This window comes from Amaranthus tricolor, chromosome 10, assembly GCF_026212465.1.
Source record: "Amaranthus tricolor cultivar Red isolate AtriRed21 chromosome 10, ASM2621246v1, whole genome shotgun sequence".
Taxonomy (NCBI): Eukaryota; Viridiplantae; Streptophyta; class Magnoliopsida; order Caryophyllales; family Amaranthaceae; genus Amaranthus; species Amaranthus tricolor.
Window position 1 is genome coordinate 530,212 of NC_080056.1, and position 20,333 is coordinate 550,544.

At 32.2% G+C, this 20,333-nt stretch overlaps 1 protein-coding gene across 1 annotated transcript; it reads left to right on the plus strand.

Annotated features, from left to right (window-relative positions):
- Positions 1 to 7,354: 7,354 nt before the first annotated feature.
- On the plus strand, positions 7,355 to 15,952 carry LOC130826025 (kinesin-like protein KIN-12B). Its single transcript, XM_057691498.1, has 16 exons — positions 7,355 to 7,895; positions 8,564 to 8,701; positions 8,797 to 8,880; positions 8,985 to 9,110; positions 9,202 to 9,261; positions 9,340 to 9,393; positions 9,475 to 9,567; positions 10,217 to 10,312; positions 11,015 to 11,160; positions 11,804 to 11,953; positions 12,037 to 12,166; positions 12,250 to 13,386; positions 13,471 to 13,569; positions 13,675 to 13,827; positions 13,934 to 14,734; positions 15,390 to 15,952. The coding sequence occupies exons 1-16, from the start codon at positions 7,578 to 7,580 to the stop codon at positions 15,696 to 15,698; spliced, it is 3,894 nt and encodes a 1,297-aa protein (XP_057547481.1). The 5' UTR covers positions 7,355 to 7,577; the 3' UTR covers positions 15,699 to 15,952.
- Positions 15,953 to 20,333: the final 4,381 nt, after the last annotated feature.

Sequence of the window (20,333 nt, forward strand, 5' to 3'; positions counted from 1 at the left end):
TTTATTTCTTTTAGTATTGAGTTTGATTGAGAATGTTACGATAGGTCAAGTTCATGAAGAAACAAAGGAAAAGACTCTCATTATGGTCAGCCTAATAGAAATAGTCTCACTATGAGATTGTCTCATTTAAAATTTCGTGAAGTATGGTTTACAGAGTATTTGCAAAATCAAATCTGATTGCATTTTCACATAATTGAAAATCTAAACCACAATTTTAAAAGAGAAAATTTAAAGCAAATTTCTGAACTTAATTTGGTTTATGTAATGCTTGTCAAAGTGTCTATTTTCTTATAATCAAGACGTCGAGAGTGAACTTGTTGTAGGTACGGATCAAAACTCACGAGTTCAACTTAATGAAATAACATTAAATATTATTTTAGTTAATCTATTAAGATCAAAGTTTCTAAAAATTTCTTATAAAATCTATACTATAATTTAAAATCTATATTATATACTAAAAAATTGAATTTCGTTGACTATCATGATAAATATTTGTGCTAGATATATCATTAGATTTTTAAAACTATTGTGACTTGTGAGGATATGATTCCTCCCTAGTCAGTAGTCCCTACTTTCAGATTATCATGTGTTTCTTATTTATCTTCAGTTTTATAATACTTGAGATTTGATTTTTTATGTAATTTGTTATATTATTTTGATTAATTATATATAAAATTATGCATGATTAAAAATTATATAAAGTTAATATCATGAAAATATTCTATCAAAAAAGGAAAAATTAAAATTAAAAATTCAACCTTTTACCTATCTTTTGTGAATAATCCCAACTTTAGATTATTTTTTTTAGTAATTCAATCTCTTTCTTTAGTTTGCTGTCAGCATACTAATAGGGCAGACTAAGGGCAATGTAATTTTTTACTAAAGTCTATAGCAAACTAAGGGCAAAGGTTGAATAATTATAAAATAAAAGGGTGTGCTCATAGCAAACTAAAGGCAAATGTTGGATTGTTAAAAAATAATCGAAAGGTGAGAGTATTCACGGCAGATGGGTGAAATGTTAGATTATTAATATCACTTTTTTCAAATAAAAAAACAATATCATGAAAATATGTAATTAGACGAATTAACCAAAATTCTACTTGATTATATTTTTTCTTGCATATTAGCTATAATATATAAAATAAACTTAAATGATGAATATTGCTTGTAATTATAATATAACTAGTTTTTTAGAATGGATCAAGTATTTTCTACCCTAAAGACTTCCTTATCTATAATTAAAAGATAATGACTGTACAACGAGACAAATCCAACGGTGGAGATGTCTTTGCATGCCCACATCGCTACTGCCATTTATTTAATCTTTATGATTGTCACTTATAATTGTGAACAATTTAATTTTGTTCGCTCATAAACGATAAGACTTTATTTATAACACATGCAAATTAAATAAAAAATCGACCTACGAAATCTACTTCAATAAAGTAAGAAGCCATATAGGAAATATAATGAATGTCATAGTTGAGATCCTTTTCCTCAATAATTGTGCATTACTAAAAAAATTACTTGATATCTTTATTTTTAATTTTTTTAATTTTTTTTATTGTAGTGTGCTTTATAGTTCTAAAAACCTTTACAACTTGAGGAAAACCGAAATAAAAAAAAAAAAAAAAAAAGAAGGGGAGATGTGAGTTATGATGTAATTTTTTAGTAAAAAGAAACATACACCAATGTAATAGAAATATAACTAAATGAAATTAAATTAATTTAAGAAATAAAATGAAAACAAAAAATTTATAAGTGCAAATACTTGTACGTTGTAATTCTTGAAACAACTTGCTTGTAATATAGAAATGACAAGTCTAAACTAATTTGCCAAACTAATTTAATGATCAACAATTTAATTAGAAATTTTAAAATTAAAAATTTTAAAAATAACTTTAAAATATAATTTTTATCAATAAATGATGATGATGATAAAAAATACAAATAATTATATAATTAATTTTAAAAATTAAAAATTTCAAATTTAGAAAATTTAGTTAATTAAGTTTCGTATTTTTGTTACATATCACTAAGGTTATGTTTATTCTCTATCTAGATATAATAATAATCTTAATTTATCTGAATTGATTGAACATTAAATGTGCAAATAAAAACTTATTTACTCAGTTTGATCCATTACGTAAGACTAAGTCATTTAAAATGTGTGATTAAGTAATTCAGTTTGATTCGACTAAATTAATTAGATTCCATCTGGTCATCTCTATCTATAATTATGTTATGTGTTGTTATGAGCTTATAAAGATGGATTATGATCTCTAGCAATGTTGAAGCAAAGGTGTGCCACAAAGATAGTGATTGTAGGCCAAACGAATTGTGCTACGACCACGGTGGTATTCATGTGCCCATCATTAGGCCAATCATGCGACTTGGATTGGAGATGTTGCAGAGGATACGTATGTCAAGGATTCCCCCCCTTTAGCTTTGATGGTTTATGTGTTAAAAACAAAACACCCTCATTTTCACTTCCACCACTATTTCAAACCTAGCTAGTAATAAACAAAACAAAAATAAATATATAGGGATAGAGGAGAGGTAAGCTGAAACAGCCTGCGTCTTAATTACTTTTATTAAACACGTTTTACTGATGCATCAGAAGACTTTAATTAGTTGCTCAAGTTATTTTGACCTGAGATTTATAGAACTGAGCAAATACTATCAGAATTTTGTAAGAAGTACTTTAAATGAATACTAATTGAATAAGCAAGTTATATATATATATATATATATATATATATATATATATATATATATATATATATATATATATATATATATATATATATATATATATATATATATATATATATATATATATATATATATATATATATCAATTGTACTACAAATATCAATTGTAAATACAAAATAGAAATAAACTTTATTACAATTGAATACCAATTGATTGTCGAGATAGTTCCTATCCACGCTTACTCGCTACTTTGATACTTAATAAATCTGCAATACTTTTACTTAATACATTTAATTAAAGTAATAACAACATATTTGCAGTATATGATGGAAATACTTTACACGTGAAATCTCACATTAATAAAATAGTGAGTTGTAAACTTGCATATATATTGAATGGACTAATCCTCCTACTACCATATGGTTTTGGGAAACAATGAGTATCACCAAGTATATGTACAAGTCAACGCTCTTAAACCGTGGGTTTGTGGGCCCGAGTCCATGAGTGTCCCGTGTTCAAATAATATAACGAATTATCACGACCTAATAGTATAAGGCATAACTTGCTGAGTAAATTAATAAACACAATAAATCATATAAATAACTGAAGTGACTAACTAAACATATCCATGGGACATGTAATGGAACATTTAAACATATGACACTCAACCGTTTACTAATCGTTTCAATTACTTGACATCTGATCAATTTTGGTGCTTGTCAACCGACATTTTAACTAAGTGAACGTGACTCATTACTTCAAACATCCAAACAAGAACTTGACTTGAGCAATAACACAAGAAGATCACCATCAAACAAACCCTAACAAGTTATTTGATTTTAAAAAGATCTTTGGTTAAAGAACTTCATATGATTAACTACGGATAAGTGATAATATCAAGAGAAAGGCTTTGGTCAAACACATTCTAATATACCAGTAATCGTCATAAACTCCGATAAACTCATCTGAAGAGCTCATACTTAACATACCAAGGTCGGTTACACGATCAGGAATTGTTACACAATAACAAAAACATCACAATCCCTTTACTTTCACTTATTTATATCATAAAACAATTGACTCAATAAAACATTGCTCAATTAACTTCTTTTAATAATTTACTTATTCACTTTAGCATCATTTATGACATGGCTGAATGATAAATGTAACATTTGAAAAATTAATAATTTAGAACGAGATTTTTTTTAAATAAATTTTAGATTGGGAACGATCTTGGTTTATGAGTATCTTTATGAGAAACCTCAAGAATTATTATATGAGCGTGTTTACGTTTAATTGGATGGATCTTGTGATGATTGATATGTGATTAAAGGAGATTGTGATTGAACAGTTTTGGGAAAGAATTCTAAAATTAAAAGTAATTTGGTTTTATGATGTATAAATGGTAAAATTATTGGAATATTGAAATAAATTTGTTGGAATTATTTATTAATATGAAATTTACGAAGGCTTTGATAGGATGTTGGTGTAGAAAGATTATGAAAACTTGATGTTCTTGAAATGTTAAAAGAATAAGAGTATGCTTGTTTATACTCAATTTGATGGGTCGTGTGGATTAGTTTTAGAATAATGGATGTGGAGATAAAAAGTTTTGTTAAGAAATGTTGTTATTGATAAATATGGGTCAAAGTGGTGATAAGAACCTAATTGTTAGAATTATCTCTTACAACAATTATAATCCCACAATTAAATTTGAGTAGCTTAGTGTTCTTGGATGTGTAGTAGTCCTTTCGAATATTTTGATGGAGTAAAATGGTTATACTTGTTAATTAGATGTATAAAGAAGATAATGAGGGTTAAGAATCCTCTAGGAGAATGTGAACAATCTTAGATTCTTTAAATTGCTTAGAAATGACCTTATGGCATGAGATGTTGGAATATAAAGAATATAGTCTTGGTTAAAGTGCGGTGACTAGGAGGAGAAGCAATAAGTTATATAGATCTAGATTGTAATATCGAACGCTCTTTCGTGATGCTGTGATTTGTTATACTTCAGGAGGCGATATCATCGAGGAACCTTTCTAGTGATCGCGGAGAACCAGACTTAGCTCCTTGAACCTTTCTGACCATATTACATTTCTTGAAAATTATTTTATTAAAGCTCTTTTGAAATTGAAAACTGTTGACACAAATATTGTTGTGACTGCTTATGTTGATATTGTTATATATGGGTCAATGGATCGGGCTTACGAGCTGTTCATTGACGGAGTGGTGGGACATTGTCTCCTACTCCCTGTTTTGAGGCGAGTTGTCATTCAGATATTGACTAGCTTCACCTGAGAGCGACATAGCCTTAGAGTTATGGGGAACCTCTCAAACTCGACTCCCCATGCGCACAAAGATCTAAGAAACTGATGTTGCTTTTAAATTTTTTATTTTGATTTCATGTTTGTTTTGTTTTAGATTACTTTTGCTCATTCAGTTTCATCTGACCCTGTTGTTTTCATCTTTATATTGTTTACGGATCGGTACCGGTCGAAAACGATGGGATAGCGGAGGTGATTAGAGTATTCTTGGAAGACATGTTGTATTTGAGTATGTATAGAGGTTGTAGAGTCTGTATCGGATTTTAGTAATTATATCATAGTTGGTTATGTTGACTATTTTAGATTTCTATGGTTAGCTTATGAGTTCTTTGGGACCTTGGTTGGTTTTTTTTTTTTGGATTTAAGATTAATTGTTACAATTGACCCTTCCACGAGTTATGGTTTGAAATTTGAGTTCTTTGGGTAAGTAAACCCCGTGATGACTTATCTTACTTAGTTAATGGTAAGCCGGGTTGTTACAATAAACATATAAACAATAGAGGTGTTCATTCGGGTTATTGAGTTGATTCAGATCAAGTGATGATTGAGTTGATGATCATACTTGTCCAACTTTAATCATCTCATTTTCTTTATGAAATTCATTCTAATACATTTCCGTTGGAAAAGATGGTATTAGGTGGTAATGAAATTTGTAAACAAAAAAAACTTTTTTGTGATCAAAGTTTCATTATCATGGGAATGATATGGAACTTTTAATGAAATTTTGTACTATAAATTATTTTCATTCTTGGTTCATTCAATCCTTGAAATAAATTTAGAACAATAAATTAGAAACTCCCAAAATTAGTTGATTAAAACCTAACTTTAATTAAAGTAAAACAGGAAAATTAAACCAAAAGTAGTTAGCTTGTTCATGGTGGTGAAAGTGGAGATTGTGGTGGTGTTGAGTGGCGGCAGAAGGTCGCTGTCTCTGGTGGCCGGAGTGGCATTGGCGATGTGCAGAGGTGGGTGGCAATGATGATGGTGCGCCAGTTGGGTAACAGCAGAGGGGTTGTCGGTTATGGCCTTACGTACAAGTGTTTAAAACCGGATACCGGGACGATCCGGATCCGGAAATCCGGGTATCCAAACTGAATACCTAAAAATGCGATCTGTTTCGACAATACATGGTTTAAACCGGATCGGATCCGAATACCCGGTTTTATTAGATGTTTATTTTTTATATAAAATTCAAATACTAACTCTTTAAAAATATTTAGTTTAATTAGTCATAAAAGACAAATTAAAAAAACTAAAGAATAACACTATTATTTATTGGTTTAAGTAAGGACAATCATAAAAAAAGATATATGTGGCAGAACAATTATATTAAGATTCAACTCAAGGCTAACTTGAAAGATATTATCATCATTTTATTTACAAAAAAGAGTAAAAATAAATAAATAAATAAATAAATAAAATCGGATACCAAATACACGGTTTACAAAATATGTGATCCGGATCCGATTTTAAAACCGGGTACCCGATTTGGATTATCCGACTTGCAAAAAACAGGTAAATTATTCGATTTTAGAAATCGAATAATTCAAATTGGATATTTTGGATGGGGTTTTATGCACACCACTAGCCTTATGGGTTTCATTTTGGCTCTTTTTTTGGAAAATCTCATTAATGTAGTCTTTTCATCCAAATGGATAAATGGGTAAATGTCTAAATAGGTAATGTATAGTTTCACATTCGTTTAAGGGTTACATTTATAAACTTTGATTAATTCCTTCAAAAAAAATCGTTTAAATTCATTTAATAAAATTTTAAATATTTAAATAAATTAATTAAGTTTGTAAATAAGAATGATTTGTTCAATACTTGAACTCACTTTATATGAAATATTCTTTATATAAAAAAATAATAATACAAACGAATATTTGTTAAATATTTATATGTTTAATTTTCAACGAAAAAACTAATAAGTGTGATACATATTATTGAGAATGTCCTATTTTGTATTATAATTATTATTGTATTTAGTTTACTCCGCTTATAGAAAAAATTTCCTATTTGGTATATTAGATATATAAAATTAATTAATAGATAAATATAATATTTTAAATAAATTGTTAAATGAGATGATATCACAGAAAAACACACTTTATATGTTAATTTTATAGCTCCTCTTCTACATATTATAAACATATAAAAACTTGTTATGAATATAAGATGATCTCTCTAGTTGGATATTTTAACATAAGCAAACACTTGAGTTTACCACCCAAACGGCCAATTTCTAACGGCCATCTCAATTCTCCACCTTGCAAACAACAACGCTCCTCAGATCCAAAACCTTTTCAAAAAAGTCAAATAAAAACAAAACTCAAATATTAAGATAAAAAAAATTTAATTCAGTTAAAATTTTATTTTCTATCCCCAGATAGAATTCAAATACTTTTCTCCAACGGCTACCTTTCACGTTTTTCTCTCTATCCTCCCTCGCTCCCTCTCCTCTACCTTAATCTTCTTCATCTTCTTTCTCTCTCCTAAAAATTTGCAGAAGAATCCACCAAGATTCATCAACAATGAAGCATTTTATGCTCCCAAAATCATCTTCTCCATTATCGGAACTTTCAACTCCTCCGAATCTTAACCCTAGTTTGCAGAAATCGAAATCATCTCGTAAGCAGAAATGTAGAGACAAAGAAAACTCAGATCCTTCTTCCGATATCGTTTCTAGTGGAAAACCTTCTCCTGCTACTAAAATGAAAAGTCCGCTTCCGCCTCGACCACCGCCATTGATGAATTCGAGTAATCCTTTAAAGAGGAAGTTAAGTAATGATGCTGTTTCGGATATTGTGGTTGGAGGTCTTTCTTCTTCCGCGTCGGATACTGGTGTTAAGGTATAATGCTTGATTTTAGGGTTTGGAGTAAGATTTTGAGTGTGTTTTGTATTTCTTGAATTATCTTTGGATGTTTCTATGCCTTTGTTCTTCTTCCGCGTCGGATTCTTGTTTAAGGTTTAATTTTTGATTTTAGGGTTATTGGATCATCATTTTGGTCAAATTGATTGATTTGGTGTTTTTGGAGTGAGTTTTGTTCTCTTTCTTTTCTTGGAGTTTTTGGATGTTTCTATGTCTTTTTTTTTCTGCCTTTTTGTAATCTTGAGTTCTTGGAAAAAATTAGAAAGTGAATGATTCTTAATTTTTTGAAGTGTTTTTTTTTTTAATTTTTTATTTTATTTTATTTTTTTACTTTAATTGTTTAGTGATTGATTCATAATTTTGAAAATCTTTTTTTTTTATGTCTTAATTTGATTTGGTATATGTTTGATTGAGCTATGCATAGTTGTTGGTGGCAATGCTGGAACCTAGGACTTAGAGGTTGGATGTTAGTTCTCCCCACCACTAGTCCAACTAGGAAGCTGCTACATTTGAAAATTGATTCTGTTAGTAATTTCTGTAGAGCCTGTTTTGCTTTTGAACACTAAAACTAATAATTTCAGCTTCAAATAGTTGGGAAATGAGGGTAAATCTGAAGTTAAACTGGTGTTTTGTTGCATTAACTTAAGGTGTTAGTACGAATGCGGCCATTAAACAAGGATGAGCAAGACGGAGAATTGATAGTCAAGAAAGTTTCGAATGATTCTTTGACTATTAATGGGCATACCTTTACTTTCGACTCTGTGGCTGACATGGAATCAAACCAGGCAAGTTTGAGGTTTTATTTAAATTTTTATAGCTTCAAACAAAGAAGACTTGCGTGTGAAAGGAATACTCAATTTTTGTGGTTTATTCCTTGCAGATAGACATTTTCCAGCTTGTAGGAGATCCTCTAGTGGAGAACTGCTTGGCTGGGTTCAACAGTTCCGTGTTTGCTTATGGACAGGTAACTTTGAAATTAAACCTGTTACACGACCTCTTATCTCTAGAACAATTATTCATAATTGAATTACCCATCCTAATTATGTGGTATTGATTTGGTCTCATTAGACGGGCAGTGGGAAAACCTATACAATGTGGGGACCTGCTAATGCTTTGCTCGAAGACAATTTAGCAAATGAACAACAGGGTTTAACACCCCGTGTTTTTGAACGCCTTTTTGCTCGGATAAATGAGGTCTATTTTCTTTTCTTTTTTATTTGTTCTTGGCGTGCTAGGAGATTGTACATGTCAAAGTGTGTTTATTGTCTTCTTTGTGGTCTTGCAGGAACAAATCAAGCATGTGGATAAACAGCTTAAGTATCAGTGTCGTTGTTCTTTTCTTGAGGTATAGTAATGGATTTATTGTTTGATGTTTATTTCATCAGGTAACTTTATGCAACTCAGTTTCTTTTCTTTGTTACAGATTTACAATGAACAAATTACTGATTTATTGGATCCAAGTCAGAAGAATCTTCAGGTTTGAAGCATGGCTTCTCTGTATTTCTGCCACCAATGTGGCGAATGGTAATTATAGTTTTCCTTTTAATATAATTTATAGATAAGGGAAGATGTGAAGACTGGCGTTTATGTGGAAAATCTTACCGAGGAGCGTGTGTCAACACCCAAAGATGTGATTCGACTTTTATTGAAGGTTTGGCTTCTCCTTCTAAACTATACATCCTTTAAATTTTTGAAATTTTGAATTTTGAAGAAACAAAATAGTCTTCCTTGTCATTTTTTATCCACTTTTCCGATGGTTCTATGATTGGTTTAGTTCTGAGCATCAAGTATGTTCCCGTAATTGCTTGCTGGAAATCCATTTCGATACGTTTTCACTTTCTGATGATGCAACTCTACTGGAACTCCTTAAACAAATGAACAAAGGGTCAAGAGCCTACGATGATTTTGAAACTACTACATGTTCAAAGAGCCAACCAACCTTCAAGTGCAGTCATTCTTGCCATTGAAAATGAAAGATTATGCAGGCTCTGCTTAATTATTTTTAGGAATAGTTAAGATTTTGCATAAATCCCATAAAAGTCTAGAACAATTAGTTTGTGAGATGGAGTTCCTGTGAATGTTTTATGCAACTATGGGAACAATAATCGTACTGTTTACATGTATAATGCATTTACATTTGTTTTGCTACAACCTAGGATCCAAAGACGTACAGTCTAACATTAAGCAAGAATGTGTTTTCATTGTTTATATTTATGCTAAGAGTTTGGACTTTTGGAATTTGGATGTTCTTTGTGGTTCATGTATTTATATATGAAATTTATTTATTTTGTATTTTTCAGGGTTTGTCACACCGCAGAACCGGCGCCACAAGTATCAATGCAGAGAGTTCAAGATCACATAGTGTTTTTACATGTGTCGTTGAATCACAATGCCAGGTACTTCTACGTTCTACCTAATTGAAGTTAGTCCTTTAGCCAACAAGCTAACATTTGTAAAGAGTTCTTTTGTGTTGCTCCATTGAGTCCATTCCCATATAATTTGCTACAATTTCCTTTCTAGTATATCCCATAGAATTTGCCACAATTTCCTTTCTAGTATATCCCATAGAATTTGCCACAATTCTATTTTTAGCTATGCATTTATCTTTAATTCTCATCTTATCATCCCATCCACACATCCCTTCCAACCTTAAGTACAACTTTTCCCCCAACCCTTAAAATACACTCATTTTCTACTCGTAGAAATTCTTTTGGAATAGAGGGAGTATAAGTTGATCTTATTGGTTAAATTGTACAGTGTCAAGTCTGTGTCCCTTTGCCACAGAAGAGGCTCTTGCTTTAAGCTGGTTGTCATAGACTGTTTGTGTGACAAATAATTGGTCCCTAAAAGCTGAAGATTAGGCAAAAGTTGATTACTCTCGATGAGATTTAGATAGTCAGCAAAGTAGAACATGGACAATAAAATATTATACCAATCAAATAAAATGCGCCCTTATTATGTGGCCTTTTTCAGCTAGAGAGTCTAGCAAATGGGGAAATCGATAACAAAAATGGCAGAAAAGAGTAAAGTGGAGATGTTTTGTGTGAAAAGCTATTTCCAGTTTTATAGTCATACTGAGATTTGAGTTTTTGTTGTAGAGCTTGTCTGACGGGCTGAGCAGCTTTAAGATGAGTAAAATCAATTTAGTTGATCTTGCTGGGTCAGAAAGGCAAAAATTAACTGGTGCGGCTGGGGAACGACTGAAAGAGGCAGGCAATATCAATCGATCCCTTTCACAGCTGGGGTATTTTATCCTCTATGTCATATATTTGCTGTAAATTAGTTTCTTATAATCTTTCCTGCTCAATAAATGATTATATGTTCATGCCTTCTACGTCAGTCAGAATGAATATTTGTTTTTTGAGCGTTGATTTTGCTGTGGACAGTCTCACCTAAAGATATAATGAATCACCTTGCCTATTAAGAGTAACAATCTAGGAAAAGCAAGCCTATGGTCTAGTTCAGCTTGAATGCTTCTAAGAAGTTCAGCTTGCAATGTACTATATCTAATTAGTTGCTGCTAGTCCATGAAAAAACCTGGTTATTTTTGGAATAAATAGATTTAAAATTAATGAACATTGTAGCTACACTGTCATCTGACCCAATTCCCTTGGGATTTGTTAACTCTGCTATGTTCTCATGCTTGCTTGGATACCCCCTAGGCTTTTAATTATGCTATTTTTATACAGTATCAAATCCATATGCTGTTGAAATTGGGGCTTTCCTATTTATAGTATGCTTGCTACTAGTCCAGAATGATTGGGTCACATATAAGATTGCTTATGCAATATGTTTAATTCTCTCAGGGAGGTTATATTAGGATTCCTGTACCATATGTGGGTGATTAAATCCAAGTACATCTTTCTCATATGCCAAGTGCTTTGCAGGAATTTGATAAACATCCTAGCTGAAACCTCTCAAACTGGAAAGCAAAGGCACATTCCATATAGAGACTCCAGATTAACATTTTTGCTTCAGGAGTCTCTTGGAGGTAATGCAAAAATGGCAATGATCTGTGCAATATCTCCAGCTCAAAGGTGCTGTATTATGCCTCTGTTTCTCTCAAACCTTTGAACCTTTTGCTTTACCTGGTTAATTGAAGCTTGATGTTAATATTCAGTTGCAAGAGTGAGACATTTAGCACATTGAGGTTTGCACAGCGTGCAAAGGCTATCAAGAATAAGGCTGTTGTCAATGAGGTGTTGCCAGATGATGTCAACTTCTTGAGAGAAGTAATAAGGCAACTTAAGGTATGTTTAGTTTAGATGCACATGGTAAACCTGTTATCAGATTAATTGTCTGTCATATGATAACTAGTTGGATGATGGAACAGGATGAATTACTACGAATGAAGGCAAATGGAAACCAAAATGATTCAAAGGCAGCTTATGCAAATAGTTGGAGTGCACGTAGAAGCTTAAATCTTCTGAAGAGTCTCAACCATCCTATGGTGTTACGCCATTTAGATGATGATGGTGACGAGGTCATGGAAATTGATGAAGAGGCTGTCGACAGACTGTGCAATGAAGTAGCTCAACATTCAAATGGACTTGATATTATGCCATGCACGGGTGCAAAAGTAGTAGATAATGGTCACACAGGGCTACAGCTTTTAAATTCCGAAGGCAGGAACTCTCAAGGTCCCGTATCGAATTTATCTACAGATGCAAGCATGGGGAACAAAAGTTCTGAAGAATCAGATGTTAGTATGGAAGAGGGAATTTCAGAAATAGATGATAATGACATCATTGCGGATGGAGGTGCTATGACATCTTCTAGGAGCAAGGACACTGCTGAATACGTGGTGAATGAATCCCCGTGCAAGACAATTAAGGACGGTGCTGCACTCATGTCATCATCAGTTGATATGGTGGATGATGAGGCTCTACCTCCTACATTAAGTGTACTTCCTAATGATATTTCTCCTATTCTGCCATCTCCACCTCATACTGTTTCTCCAAGAATTGTTAGTAGTAGCAGGAAAAGTTTAAGAACTTCATCTATGTTAACTGCATCCCAGAGAGATATACAAGACTTAGGGTTAGTCAAGAAGGATGTACATGTACCATTGGCAAAATCTCTCCAAACGAACTCCCAGCTTGCCCTGGCTACTATGTCAGGAACTAATGTTCGTCGCACTACTGAACATTTGGCAGCTAGCCTTCATCGCGGTCTTGAGGTCATTGATAATCAGCGGAAGAGTTCTGCTTTTAGGAGGTCTACGTTCCGGTTTTCATTTAAGCCTGCCGAATTGAAGCCTATTTTACCTATTGAGAAAGTTGATGTTGGTATTCAGACTCTACCAGAAAGCCCTGAGATGCTAGAATTAGGCGGGATCTATCTCTGTTGTAATTGCAAGAGCAAGAATCTTCAGGGAGATGTGAAAGACGCTAATGAGCCCTCAAACCTCCAGCTGGTTCCTGTGGATAGGTCATTGTCCGCTGAAAAGCTGAAGAAACAAGTTCCAAAGGTAGGTTGCTTGTGCATATCAGCATGTTTTCTCCTATAGCAACATATATTGATTGAATTATTAGCTTATTATTAACTGCAACAGGCCGTAGAGAAAGTTCTGGCGGGAGCAATTAGGAGAGAGCTAGCCCTCGAGGATTTTTGTGCCAAGCAAACATATGAGATTGCACAATTAAATCGTCTGGTAAGTTGAATCAGAAAGTCATTCATGGATGGGGTATTGCCTACTAAGGATTGAAATGGCTTGTAAAGCTTTTGCAGTGTTCTGACAGTATGACACTATGTACAGGTTCAACAATATAAGCATGAAAGGGAATGCAATGCAATTATTGGTCAGATGCGGGAGGATAAAATAATGCGCCTTGAAAACTTAATGGATGGGGTATTGCCTACTGAGGATTTCATGGAAGAGGAATTTCTATCTGTTCGCAATGAAAATGAGGTATCAAATCTTATTTTTATTTGTTGTACATTTTGAGCCATATTTGCCTGCTTTTTTATTATTCCGGAGGTGACCTTTTTATCATCAATATGACCTCGCTCTGTAGTTACTCAAGGAGAAATATGAAAATCATCCCGAGGTTTTGGAGACCAAGCTCGAGTTAAAGAGAGTTCAAGATGAGATTGAGAGATTACGAAGCTTCTTTGATATGGGTGAGAGGGATATCTTAATGGAGGAAATTCATGATTTAAGGAGCCAGCTACAGTACTATACAGATAGTTCACCCAAAGCTGTTAGGCAACGGAAGTCTCTGTTGCAGTTGACTTATCCCTGTGAGCAGAGTATATCTCAACCACTAAACCCAATACACGAATCAATGGAGGATACTGCTGCCGATAAACTAGAGCAGGAAAGGACTCAGTGGACTGAGGTTGAAAGTCAATGGATTTCTCTAGCCGAGGAACTGAAAATCGAACTTGAATCGACCCGTTCACATGCTGAACTGCTTGAGCGAGAACTCGAAGCTGAAAAGAAGTGCTCAGATGAGTTAAAGGAAGCTCTACAATTGGCCATGGAAGGCCAAGCACGCATGCTGGAACAGCATGCTGATCTTGAGCAAAAACATATGCAAATGCTTGCAAGACATAGACAAATGCAAGACGGAATCGAGGATGTTAAGAAAGCTGCTGCTAGAGCAGGGGTTAGAGGGGCCGAATCAAAGTTTATCAATGTTCTTGCGGGACAGATTTCAGCACTGAAAGTGGAAAGAGAGAAGGAAAGGTGTTATTACAGGGATGAAAACAAAATGCTTCGTTCTCAGCTAAGAGACACCGCAGAAGCGGTGCAGGCTGCGGGAGAATTACTTGTACGTCTGAAAGAAGCAGAGGAAGCTGTAGCTTCTGCTGAGGTAGGTTAAAACCTTATTGATGGTTTCGTCATCCTTTGTTGTTTTAATTTTGCTCTCGTTTTGTCACTTTGTATAATTTTGGGTGTGCAACAGTAATCAACTTGTATTAGTTCTTGGGCAACTACCTCCTCATCCTAAACAATTAGGAGCCTACACATGACTCGTTGAATGTGGGTCCGGAAACTTCTAATTTTCCCTCTTACAGAAAAAATTTCTAATATCTGATTTCTATTTCCATCCGTGGACATTCATGTAGACTCATTCTTGTTTCTGTTTTATATTGGATGGTTGGATGATCAGTGAATCAGTATGCTCTTCGCTTGGATTTGATTTTGCAACTTTTTTTGTTCAAGCGATAATTATTCCGCTCAAGCTATTTTTCTGTGCATGGCTTGTCCATTTCACTGAGAGAGCTCCGGAAATCTTTTAGGATTTGATTTTTCTCGGGTCATTGAGCATCGTCAGATTAAAATTACAGTAGTCTTATACAAGTCATTTGGCTGAAAAATTTCCTGCTATAATCAATGATTTTGAACTTTTAGGCCATGTTCATTGGTTGATGATACGAATGTTTATTATGTTTCCTAAGTTGGTTCCAACTTCTGATGCTTGTGAGATTTAAGGATATGCTAACATTTGCTCTATATTATTTCAGAAACGTGCTGCTGTGGCAGAAGAAGAAACGGAGAAGGCTCGCAATCAGATCGATAAGCTAAAGAAAACACACGAAACTGAAATTAATGCATTGAATCATATAATAGCTGAGTCGCGGTTACCAAAAGAGTCATTACAAGATCCTTATACAGACAATGCTGCAAAGTTCGACGCTGAAGAGCGTCATAGTGCTGGTGATGACCGATGGAAAGAAGAGTTTCAGGCATTCTACAACATAGACGATGAGTTATCGTCTAAATTCGCAGAACCCTCATCCTGGTTTTCTGGGTATGATAGATGCAACATATAGGTAGGAACTCGAGTTAGCCTCTGTATGTAAAATTACTAACTATTGATTTGTTAAATATTTCAATATAGTGTACCTTGTGTTGTTCAACAAGGAAATATAAGTTAGATCCTTCACTATTTGTGAGGGTCCAATTGTTTCTACCTCTTGTAATCATTTTGTACTAAAGTTGAATTTCCTCGCTTATATGGTTCAAACAGTTGTCTTCAGACCTGTTAAATTTTTAAACGCACTTGTTAATTTAAATTCATTTGATGTGTATCAAAACTTGACATATGCAATGAATCAAATTTCATCATCATCAATTTAATATGCCGCTCAAAAATAGAATCTGGATGAGGTAAAGTGATAGACTATGTATACATTTTCAAAGAGAGGACTAGAGAAATATGATTTATTTTAACTAAAAAAAGTTTTAAACCCTACATATAGAAGAATATGCGTGACATCGTAACCTCAAGCGGATAAATAACTAGCAAAACAAGCAATGAATTAAATTTATCCCACTTAACTAGTTGATTGTTTTGATAGGTTTTTAAAGTGCATTTATTTATTTATGGGCAAATGAGAAAATAAATTATTGGTTTTGGATTGGGTGGTCCCACATATTGGTTTTGAAGCGTAAAGAGTTTGGATAGGGTGGAGGTGGAAAGACAAATGAAAGATTGAACAAATTCTGATGTTTGTTTTGAACATTTAATCATTTAATTCTAGTGGTTTAATGTCAAGAGGATGGCAGGCAATCTGGAAGTGGATTGATGGATCACATACATTTGCCTATTTTTGGTTATGGAAAATATTAAAATATTCTAATTTGCAAATTTATTAAAATATTGTTATTTATACTATGTATAGTATTTATATTTGTCAAAGTATATTGTATTTAATTGTTCTTTTGTTTGATTACAAAGTAGGTCGAGAGAATAGAGATTAGGTAAGAATTAAACGTAAAGCCTTTGTTAGGAGAAAGTGATACTTGCATCAATTGAGATAAGATCTTATTCTATTATAAAAAGAGCTTAACTTCAAAATAGTGAAATAGAAAATCAGTTATGCCTAAGGCGGTATAAGCAAATATAAAAACAATAATTTTATATTCAATTTTGAATGAAAATCAATTTTATTTTGAATTGTAAATCCTTTAAATTAACAAATTTAGTGTTTTTTAGATCTTACAACTTTTACTTTGAGTTTAAATATGAATTTGAGTTTGATTTGATACTAAAATTACCCTAAGATTCAAATAGAAATAAAAATATATCATTGTTCACAATGGTCAGAATAATGTTTTAATCAATAACCTAACCTAAATTTGAAGTTGTACAAAATTTAAACCAATACAAATTATTATGGAAGAAGGGCATGTTATAGTTGGAGGGGAACGTGACAATAATGATCATGAATAAATCAAGGAACAATAAGACAAATGCACATTTACCCTGTAATAATCCATTTACATAAACTTCAAAATTATTTTTAATGAAACACGCTTTATAATTCTATTAAAAAAATTCTAAAATTAGTTCTTGTTAACAGTTGGCTAAAAAGCCGTTTTTAAATCTTAATTGTACAAAATTTATAAATTACAATAAGATAAAAACATGGAATCAAAGTCCTAATTCCAAAGATTTGATTCCAATTTGTAAAAAGCAAGTTGATCTAAGGTCAGGTCTAATATGATTTTTTCAAGTTAAATTAAAAATTTTCAAGTTCATCCACAATGTATATCTGATCCTATTAACAATGTTCGACTTCATAGCATATATATATATATATATATATATATATATATATATATATATATATATATATATATATATATATATATATATATATATATATATATATATATATATATATATATATATATATATATATATATATATATATATATATATATATATATATATATATATATATATATCACTAGTGGAAAAAAATCTTATATGCTACGCAACATATGCAACGGTTTTATAAAAACGCAGGTTAAAAGTAGTAGAAAACTTATGCAAAAAAAAATTAGAGAACTGCAGCTTATACCCTATTCTTTTTTGATAAAATCTCGCCTTCATTCATACAGTAGATTCAAAACCCACGAAAATTTGTTTTCAAAACTCGCCTTACTTCGACATTTGCTCATTTCTCTTCATCTTCTTCAACCTTCTTCTTCAATCCATGAAAATTTGTTGTTCTTCCTCTTCTTCTTCTTCAACCTTTAACTTCTTCAAAATCCACGAAAATTGTTGTTTTTCTTCTTCAAAACCCACGCAATTGTTTTAGGGCTTAATTTTTTAAGGTATAATTTCTTCTTCAAAACCCACGAAAATTGTTTTTGTTCTTCTTTGTTCTTTTAGTTTTTCAAGCTTCATGGTGTTTTAGGGCTTAGTTTTTGTATGCTAGTTATGTGAATCTCACTTAGGTTTTTTGATGGTAATGGTATTTCAATATGTCTTCGTTTTTTTAAGGTTTATATCATTGTCTTCGTTTCTTGATACAAGTTATGTGAATCTCATTTAGGTTTTGACAAATTGGTGTTTGGAGATTGATATGTGAAGGTATGTGAAGCTATTCTTAGAAGCATACAATATGAGGGCTTTTTAAACAATCTAAGGTATAATTTCTTCAGCCTTTTAGTTTTTCAAGCTTCATGGTATTTTAGGGTTTATTCAAGCTTCAACCTAATTTGATCATATGTTGTGTATGAATTTGTGATAAGTGCAATTATTTGCACTTATTCATATCATTTTATACTCCTTAATGATGATTATTGTTAGTAATTTCGTGCTAATTTTGAAGATTTATGCTATTCTACCCATTTTGGTTATTCATGTTGATTTTGAACTGTTTTGATCGTTTTTAAGCATAATTCTTATGGTTTTAATGTTGATGGAGTTTACTAAGGAGATTATTTTTTGTTTGAAGATTTTTTACAATGAAGATGGGCAAAAGAGTTGAAAAGTGTTTAAAATACAAAAGTTTTGAGGTGAAATTTGATATATGCTCACTCTTTTGGTTATAACTTTTGATAGAAAGATTTCTTTAATGCAAGGTTTGAGTCATTGGAAAGTAGACTTCAAGAGTTTTCCAACAGTATATTATATGTCAAATTCCGACAATCGAGCAACAAATGACGACTGTTTAAAGTTTGTCAGCCGGAAGCAAAGCCACGACTCGTCGCCGCATGCAACGACTCATCGCTTCTTCACTGAACTCTTATATCCCAGGCAGAAACAAAGCGATGACTCGTCGCCTCTGATGTCACGAGTCGTCACATGTCTGTCAGAGCCAATTTTGTGCGTTTCGACGGTTTATTTTTGAAACCACTATATAAAGTGGGCAAAGTGGCGGCTACCTTTTTAAAGGGACAGTTTTTCTTTAGTTTTTCTGTATGGAATTTTGATTTTTCTCTTTTGTTTTTCCATGAATGTTGGTGATTGAATTCCATTGTTACACTTAATGTCCTTGAATTTATTTTACGTTCTTCTCCATTAGTAAGTTTTCTTTATTTATTGCTTATCATTTAATTTTGCGCATTGAAATCATTCATCATCTTCATGTTTAGTACTTCAATTAAGTCTTCATTCATCATGAATTGCATATTTACCACCATGTCTAGTGAGCAGTTTTCTTCTTTAGGGTTAGGGTATAATCTCTAATTCGAAGCATGGGATGACATTTTATCGATTGATTGTGTGAACTTTGGGTCTACAATTAAATCTGCGCTTAATGAATCTCGGTTTAAACATCTTTATTAACTTTTTCAATAAAACGGATTGAGATATATTTAAGTTAAATTCCTACTAGTTTAGCCAATAAAACGGAAGTTTTAGGATTAACACTAGTTTGGTCTTAAATCGATATTAATCAATAGAGTGGAAGTTTGAGATTAATTAGATCACATTTAATTATGCCAATGACTCAATTTCATACAATTATGAGAATGATCGACTCCCATGTTAGAATTAGGTGATGCCCGACACCCTAAAGCTTGTCATATCATATTCATATTAATCATTGTTTTAGCTTTAGTTTTTGCATCGTAGTACTAGTTTCTCTACCACATTATTTCTTGATCAGTGTCTTGTAGTCATAAAACAAACAAATTGATCAACTCGCCTCCTTGTGTTCGACCAGCGACTACACGTCAACCGTGCGCTTGCGGCATTTAAAATTTGCACCTATCAGTTTGTTTTTGTGTATACGTATGAATTTTAAAGTAATATAACTTGAATGTTGTGTATAACTTGGAATGTTGTGTATAAGTTTATTTTTGTGTAATATAAGTATGAAATTTAACGTATAAGTTTATAACTTGAAATGTTGTGTAAAATGTCATTGTGTATATAAGTTATGTAAGTATAAATTTATAACTTGGAATGTTTTGTATATAAGTTTATTTTTCTGTATTGTAAGTATGAATTTTAAAGTTTAAGTTTATAACTTGAATGTTGTGTTGTTGTATATAAGTACGATTGTAAGTATATGTCTATAACTTAAAATGTCATTGTGTATAAGTTATGTAAGCATAAGTTTATAACTTGGAATGTTGTGTATATAAGTTCGTTTTTGTGTATTATAAGTATGAATTTCAAAGTATAAATTTATAACTTGGAATGTTGTGTATATAAGTTTGTTTTT

What these genes read in the sequence shown, in the direction of transcription:
- LOC130826025 (XM_057691498.1), top strand. Translation starts at nt 7,578, where the DNA reads ATGAAGCATTTTATGCTCCCAAAATCATCTTCTCCATTATCGGAACTT. An exon ending in CTGACATGGAATCAAACCAG is followed by an intron (nt 8,702 to 8,796) that starts GCAAGTTTGAGG and finishes TATTCCTTGCAG; the next exon opens with ATAGACATTTTCCAGCTTGT. An exon ending in TCGTTGAATCACAATGCCAG is followed by an intron (nt 10,313 to 11,014) that starts GTACTTCTACGT and finishes TTTTTGTTGTAG; the next exon opens with AGCTTGTCTGACGGGCTGAG.